At 46.9% G+C, this 8,517-nt stretch overlaps 1 protein-coding gene across 1 annotated transcript in view; it reads left to right on the forward strand.

Annotated features, from left to right (window-relative positions):
* LOC127002905 (adenylate cyclase type 3-like) overlaps window positions 1-8,307 on the forward strand; it is a 156,647-nt gene extending 148,340 nt beyond the window's left edge. The window contains exons 15-20 of the mRNA XM_050869216.1: window positions 121-346; window positions 789-871; window positions 1,938-2,036; window positions 2,599-2,722; window positions 3,077-3,201; window positions 3,544-8,307. Coding sequence (XP_050725173.1) covers window positions 121-346; window positions 789-871; window positions 1,938-2,036; window positions 2,599-2,722; window positions 3,077-3,201; window positions 3,544-3,732 — 846 coding nt within the window. The 3' untranslated portion in view covers window positions 3,733-8,307. The remainder of the gene's footprint in view (window positions 1-120; window positions 347-788; window positions 872-1,937; window positions 2,037-2,598; window positions 2,723-3,076; window positions 3,202-3,543) is intronic.
* Window positions 8,308-8,517: the final 210 nt, after the last annotated feature.

The raw sequence follows: 8,517 nt of genomic DNA on the forward strand, positions 1-8,517 counted from the left end.
GGAACTTAACGAACTTGCTGTGTTGGACTGTGGAAATGACCCATAGAAAAGGACGCCCGACACCTTGAACAAAGTGAAAACCATTACCCTGAGAGTGATGTGCTTCCTTCCTTCCCTCAGACGGAGAAAACCTCGCGGCTGCTGTACCTGTGGCGGCGGGAGGTGGAGGAGCAGAGGGAGCGCGCGGCGGACATCAGGCAGCGGAACGAGGCGCTGGTGTACAACATCCTGCCGCAGCACGTGGCCACACACTTCATGGGCATCAGGAGGAAGAAACACGAGGAGCTGTACTCCCAGAGCTACGATGAGATTGGGGTGCTATTTGCCTCCATGCCGAACTTTGGGGGTAAGGAGAGAGGGAGAGAGAGAAAGAGAAACAAAGAGACAGAGAGAGAGAGGGAAAGGGAGAGGAAGAGAAAGGGGAAGAGGAAAAGGGAAAGAAAATGAGTGAAAGAGAATAATAGAGAGAATGAGAATGAGAGAATGAAAGTGACAGAATGAGAGAGAGATTGAGAGGGAATAAAAATAAGAGAATGAGTGAATGAGAGAGAGAGAGAGAGAGAGAGAGAGAGAGAGAGAAAATGAGTGAAAGGGAATGAGAGAATGAAAGTGACAGAATGAGAGAGAGATTGAGATTGAATGAGTGGGAATAAGAATGAGAGAATGAGTGAATGAAAAAGAGAAAATTAGAGAGAGAGAGAGAGATTATATCATTCCCTCACAACAGCATCAGTGAAAAAGAATTTGGTCACAGAATTTCTTTACCAAGGCGTCTTTTCAACCTACAGATTTCTACTCCGAGGAATCCGTCAACAACCAAGGTCTGGAGTGCCTGAGGTTCCTTAACGAGGTCATCTCAGACTTTGACCAGGTGAGTCGTGCAGGGTAGAAGTCTAGGGGCCGCTTTCACAGTCACTTTGTTTGTTTTGATCGTTACCAATGACGGCGATCGACGCTATAGTCCACGTGAAACTGGCCTATGGGGTAGTGGCGGCTGCAGAGGAGGCGAGAGGTGTTGAGAGTGTGTGGCAAGGTGCGGGGCTAGGCTAACCCCTCAGCCGCCACTACCCCATTGGCCAGTTTTACGTGGAAATTCTATAGCGGCGATAACAGCCATTGGTAACGATCAAACCAAACCAAACGACTGTGAAAGCGGCCCTATATAGGAGAGAGAGCCCCAACGAAGGCTCCACGCTGACCGCCTCATATAAACCTTACCCGTGGGCGAGACGTGATGCAGTTAGGCTATGTTATTGTAGTCAGACTGTAGCAGTTTTAGTCTTACCCAGGCTAGGATTCAAACTCTCACTCTCATTCTTTTTCTCCCACTCTCTCCTTCTCTTCCACTCTCATTCTATCACTCTTATCCTCTCACTCTATCACTCTCATTCTCTCTCACTCTCATTCTCTCATTCTATCACTCATTTTCTCTCTCTCCTTTTCTTCCACTCTCATTCTATCACTCTTATTCTCTCACTTAATAACTCTCATTCTCTCTTACTCCCATTCTCTCATTCTATCACTCATTTTCTCTCACTCTCCTTCTCTTCCACTCTCATTCTATCACTCTTATTCTCTCACTTAATAACTCTCATTCTCTCTTACTCCCATTCTCTCATTCTATCACTCATTTTCTCTCACTCTCTTTCTTTTCCACTCATTCTATCACTCTTATTCTCTCACTCTATCAGTCTCATTCTCTTTCACTCTCATTCTCCCTTCCTTTTCCTCTTCCCCTTTCTCTTCCTCTCCCTTTCTCTCTTTCAATTTCTCCCTTTCTCAACCAAGAACTGGAGACTGTCACTCTATCGATTACCCAAAGAGTAGAATTTGGGGGCTTGCTGCTTGCTGCTTGCTCCATTATAATACTACACACTTTACACAGTTCATACTAACCCACCTTGAAGCACTGACTGAATGATCTCTTTCCCCCACAGTTACTTGAGGCCGATCAGTTTCACGACATCATCAAAATCAAAACCATCGGCTCCACGTACATGGCCGCCAGTGGACTCAACCCCTCGCGCCAGGTGAAGGTGCGTACGGCAGGTGACACAACGATGTAATGAGATGGGAATGTCCAGGTGCATACAGGGAGAAGGTGAAGGTTAGGTACATATAGATGGAAGGTGCATAAAGGTGTAGAAGGGGAAGGTGTCAAGGTATGTAAGGATAGAAAGTAAAGTTTTCATTTGTCGGAAGAAAATATATAGTGAAGACGCTGAATGTGATATAAGAAAGAAAGTTGTGTTTTTTTGGGTGAGGGCGAGGCACAAAAGTGAAGCAAAGTTACGTATATCTTTGCTTTCTGTGTATTTCCACCTTTTTTCTTACTTTTCCATGTCGTTTCAATATCACTCGCCACATAATCACTTCATCAACCTGTCCAGCCCCATAAGGGAAAATAAGGACATTAAATGAAGAAGAAGAACATGATCACTTTTTCCCAAGGGCTCAGGTATCTCATACTGTTTATATCATTTGACATTTTTTTGTGTGTGCATGCATCTGGGAGGGAGGGACAGTCAGTTAGGTACATTGCATTAAGAAACGCATTTTGATTGTCCTAACCCTGTCGTGTGCTTGCCTGTGGCGCAGGAGGATGACCCGGTCAAGGTGCGGTGGGCCCACTTGGCACTGCTGGTGGACTTTGCCTTTGAGCTGGTCCGGGCACTCCAGTCCATCAACGAGCAGTCTTTCAACCACTTTGTCCTTCGCATGGGTAAGCGCCACACTCACCACTCTTGCCAAAATACTTGTGATAGTTTTTAATATATATATTTTTTTTTCAAATTTATGTATAATATTTTCCTGCACCACTTGTTTTCATTCCCTGCCAGCTTCAGAAGGAAGTGCTATTAACAGAATTTTCACTCAAGCCATTCTTTTCTCTAAATTAAATATTTGATGGGCTCTTTTGCATCATTTCAGTTAAGTTATTAGAGTAGTGCTCAAAATACTTAGTACTTTGAGCAGGCGTACATTGTGGACCCTCAAAGTGAACAGCTTCTAGCTGCTGGGTTGGAAATGGTGGATGCTGATGCACCCAATTTGTAACAATGACTGTGTTTTTCAGGGATCAACCACGGACCCATCACTGCCGGCGTGATTGGGGCGCGCAAGCCTCACTATGACATCTGGGGCAACACAGTCAATGTCGCCTCGCGCATGGAGTCCACCGGGAAGGCCGGATGCATCCAGGTACGACTTAGAGGAACTTAACACTGCAGTCCCATAATTTTGGCAGATTTTTTAGGGGAGTAGAGGGCATCATAGCTTCATGAGGTGGGGGGTGGGAGGGGGGCAAACAAAGCAAGCAGGTGGGTGAAAGAATTTGAAAAAGAATCACTTTAGGGGCATTTTGAGCCTGATATAAGACATTGGGGGGCTACAGCGCACCTATCCCCCCAATAATTACAGCCCTGCACTGCTTGATGCCACAACAATTGCAGGCTCCAGAAAATATATGTCATAGCATTTGCAGGATTACGACTACCTCAAGTTATTCAGGATCACAACTTCCCACTTTGTTTTGCTCCTCAGGTGACGGAAGAGACGACCAAGATCCTGCAGAACTTTGGGTACGTGTTTGAGCAGCGAGGCCTCATAGCCGTCAAGGGCAAGGGGGAGCTGATGACCTACTACCTGGTGGGGAAGGCCGCCAGCCCCCAGCAGGTGAATGGAGAGTCGCTGGACTACTCCCGGACTGACGAGCAGCAGACCAAGACTTGAGAGCATGAAGCCGAGTAACGAACACCAGCAGCATATGAGGACCTCACCATCACCCATCATGTCCCCCTATGAGCCGCCAGCTAACATGGCGGCTTGTACTGCAGCCCCCGGCACCGTGATGGTCTCTAGCACCCCACTAACAAGTATCTGAAACACACACACACACACACACATATACACATACACCATAACGCACAGTGACCCAGCAGACAACCATAGCCACACTCTAGTTCCCTGAAGCTTTTTGACTCATGTACATACCCCAGAGCAGGATTCACTAATAGATACATGTATAGCCATTCATCCTCACCCCACACCGTTAATAGTTATAGTCAGACCGTTTCAAATAGTCCGTTTGGGCATTCAATTCCACAGGTCCTTTCCTCCCCTCTGCCCTGCCACACAGTCTCATATGTTACCTATAGGGGATATATGAGAGGGAAAAATAGGCGTTGGGATTGTGTGGCAGAGCAGAGGGGAGGAAAGGACCCGGGGAATAGAACGCCCAGACAGACTATTTGAAATGGTTTGACTATAGCAACACACAAGCCTTCTCTGGAATCACTTTTGCCCCACACTCCACACGGGGCCAGAGGAGGAAATGTTACTCCGCTCTCTCTCCACATAGAGCCAGACAGTGTTCGTGTGGAAGTGGAGCGCCTAAGATGTAAACTCTGAGGTGGAGGCAAGTTGAGCATCGACGTGATTGCACAAACCCTGGACTAGCACAGGTGGATAAGTCTATGGCAGAGCAGTGCAAGCGTTGGGTTAGGTGCAGAGAAACTGGTGGAAAGACTTACGACAGTGTACAAGTGATATACCAGTGGGCATTTTGGCAAGATTTTGATAAGGAAAGACATGTTTGAAACTGGTGGAGACTATAGCAATGTATGTGTGTGATATGAGTGAATTTTGGCAAGGTTTTAATAACAAAATTGACATGTTTGAAACTGGTTGAAAGAAAAGAAGACTTGAATGATATCAGTGAACATTTTGACAAGGTTTTAATAAGGAAATTGACATGTTTGAAACTGGTGGAAAGAAAAGAAAATATATGTGTGATATCAGGGAGTTTTGGCGAGTTTTAGACATATAAAGAAATGGATATGTATGAAAATGGTTAATAGACTGAAGCGATGCATGTGTGATATATGTGGAGTTTGGCAAGTTTTAGACATATAAAGAAATGGATATATATAAAAATGGTTAATAGACTGAAGCGATGCATGTGTGATATATGTGGAGTTTGGCAAGTTTTAGACATATAAAGAAATGGATATGTATGAAAATGGTTAATAGACTGAAGCAATGCATGTGTGATATATGTGAAGCTTGGCAAGTTTTAGACATATAAGGAAATGGATATGCTTGAACTATACATCGGCTTGCCAGAAAAACTCAGTAAGAAAAACTACCTGTGATTTCCTATTGAAGTGTATCTGCCGTGGCGTCTGGAGTGACTGGTGTGTCCCCCCAAGCGCTGCCTCCCACACGGTCTTGGGAGGCGCGGCGGTGACTACCCTAGCTGTTAGGACTCCCATGTGTCTGTAAACAATCCATTGATATGTGTCGTCCCATCCCACTGGCGCCCCTGATGCTTGTGTTGTGTCAGTGTAAATAAACGTGTCCATTGTGGCTGTCTAGACCAGTTGAACTTTTAAAGCTTTGGATGTCTTTCATGCTGGGAGGGAGAGAGTGTTTTAGGTTTTTCTGTTAGGAGCAGAAACTTGGGTCCTTCTTCTGGAAACGAACCCTCTGCCTTACCGTTCGTGTGGAGACTTGACAGTGTTTTCTACTAGTTGACCTTTCTTAGCCTGTCCGACCAAGCAGGATGTTGACAGGAATCTTGGAGCTTACCCTGAGGACCAACGGAACAACCTCCCCAGCATGGCGACGCAACAACACACACTCTTAGGCATTACAGAGGACGTCCATTGGCCCGGCAGACACCCCAGACAGTCATGTATAGTGTGAGGGAAGGTCACACCACTGCACCCTTACTACCACATGGAGAACTTATATACTCCTATTTTGCCTCTTTTTCTTCTTCATTTAATGTCCCTATATTTCCTTATGGATAACTTACTACATGTATTTCACTAATTTCATCTCTCTCTTATTTCTTAATGCTATAATCATCATCATCATCATCATCATCAGTTGGCCTCCCCCTCCATCAGCTCCTTCTCCCGGCCAGCCTCCACACTCAAGGCCCCGCCGGCCCCACCACTGCGCCCCAGCCGTGCGCCTGATGGAGCTTTCCTTGGCCTCTCCGTGCAAGACAACCTTCAGTGATCAAGACAAACCTCTGAGAAATGTTCTGCATACCTTGTACTGATATGCAGCGTGCTTTCTCCTGATGATCCAGATACCAAATAATTGTTAGCAAGTCACCCTCGAGTGGTGGGTCTGAAGGCCTAGGCAGCACCCTGACAGGACCACGAAAGGAATGAAGCGAAAACTGTCTGCGTTGTCTTGGCTTCATTGGAATCATAATTGCACATAACTGATATTTACTAACTCCTGATAACTATGAAAATCTGTAGGGCTCTGATTCAGTACATTCAAACATTTGCAAAACCTTTTTATAGTTGTCATTTTGTGATCAGGCGGTAGGATTCCTGGCGTGCGCCGCGCACCCCTCCCGTCATCACCCCTGCGCCGCGCCATTGCTCTGCGCCTCGGGGCGCAGGGCGTGTGGTGTGTGTGTAACCCGCCTGGAGAATGTGTCCAAGTACTCTTGTGTATATATATTTACTAAAAAAACATAATTCACAGGTTCTTTGGTGTTTTAGCCTGTCATCAGACCAGCCGCTGTGTGCCAAGTTGCCAACCAAGCCACGCGGCGCGCGTCCCCTAATTTGTCTCCCCTCGAATCATTCGTTTTGCGGCCATAGACTTTTTGGCCTCTCGTTGTTCATCATGTTTTATATAAGGGAAAGATAACAGAAAGATATCGATGTACACCGTTGGCTTGGAAAAGTTTTCTTATGAATGTTACGCTGGCCACGGGAAACTGATGGACGATGACGATAATGATAGCAAGATTACAAGACTGCATTCCATTACTTAACTTGAAATTACTCTTCAAGATAATCATGTAATCAATTTCCTCCCCCCTCCCCCCCTTCCTTCGAGTGAGAGCTCATTATGTATATGTTCTTAGACACTTTCCCTCGCTGCGTTCACAGGTCGTAACAGTGTCGCACTCAGCATCGACCTTCCCTCACAGTTCAAGCTCTGTCCCCAAGCCTCGGCGGTTGAACCTGATCTGAGGCTCGGCTGGCTGCTGGCACCCACGATAAGGCCTGCTCGTCCCCTCACACTCACGGCACGGTGCCCGGCGCTCCAGGACACGTCTTCCTTGCCACCTTGCCTCTCCTGCTCCTCTCAACACGGGGCACGGGATTAGTATATGACAACAGGCGAATCTCAGACACTTACTAACTTAATTGGCCTAGCTGTTTGTACGGAGTGCTGACAACATATTGAACAAAAAGCACACACACACACACACACACACACACACACACACACACACACACACACACACACAGTTGTCACCTCTCACGCCAACTATTTCCAAAGGCCGAAACGGAGATCAATTGGGTTTTCACTTTTTTTTTTATTTTTTTTTATTTTTATTTTTTTTTACGTTCATGGCACAGTAGAAGGGTCAAGCTACCACCGGGGCCATAAAAGCACCCCTGGAAATGCCCCAAACTCCTACGAAAGCCTTGTGGAATACGTGCTTGTGGACTGAAATGAAGAATATGACCCTGGATGAACGGTCAGCGCTTCGACACACCACATACACAGTCATGGGTTCGCATCCACCTCACTATGCAGGCTGTCTTTGGGGGGGGTCGCCGTGGGTGCATTAGCGGTAATACAATGAATAATAATACTCAGGAGGGCGAGATCAATACGGAGTCTGGCTAGGGAGGCCGAGACACGACGGGGCCACTGCGGACGAGAGCCACCAAAATCGATATATACGAATTCTCTAGGCATATGGTGGGCTTCGCGGGAGGTGGCGTGACATATCAGTGGTAAAAAAATATATATACACTATTTTTTGAGGATATTTAGACTATTTTTGTATATAGCGTCTCTATTTCTACAACAGCTGACTTCATAACTATACCATCTTAAGATAGTTCATAGATAGGCAGGTGTTCCCGTGCGAGAAGATAATGGGTGGTGAGTGGCAACCTGTACCCCGCCCCGCCCCGACAGCCCCGACACCTGAGAATGTAACCTGAGGACGGGGCGGGGCGGGGTGGGGCGGGACGGGGCGGGGCGGAGCGGAGCAACACCACCACCACCATACAAGCAAATAAAATAATAAACTGTTTACATGACTCCCCCAGTGTATCCCCCGTGCCGTATATCCACCGTATGTATATTACTCTAGGTTGTATATGTGTACTACTGCAGTGTCCAGTCTAGCAGGATCTCTTGTGTTACGTCGTCAGCGGTCAACCCTCGCGGCGCCGTGTTCCTTCGAGCGGGCGCCGAGGTGACCGTGGTGTGTTCAGTGTCGCGAGAGTGTAATAAAGTCATTTGGCTCCACACTTGTTTTGTTATTATCTGACATCTTACAAAACCGACTCAAACTCGTGTGCTCAGCGTCCTGGACCTCCCACTGCCAGGTGTCAGTGTGCTCCAGGCAGCATCCGGGCACCCCGTCGGCCAGGTGAAGGGCTGCTGGGGCCTGCTTGATTGGTCTTGGAGCCTTGGGTTGTAAGGTAAGCGATCTCAGAGCACAGGGCTGACTTATCG

The sequence above is a fragment of the Eriocheir sinensis genome, chromosome 24, assembly GCF_024679095.1.
Source record: "Eriocheir sinensis breed Jianghai 21 chromosome 24, ASM2467909v1, whole genome shotgun sequence".
In the NCBI taxonomy this organism is placed as follows: Eukaryota; Metazoa; Arthropoda; class Malacostraca; order Decapoda; family Varunidae; genus Eriocheir; species Eriocheir sinensis.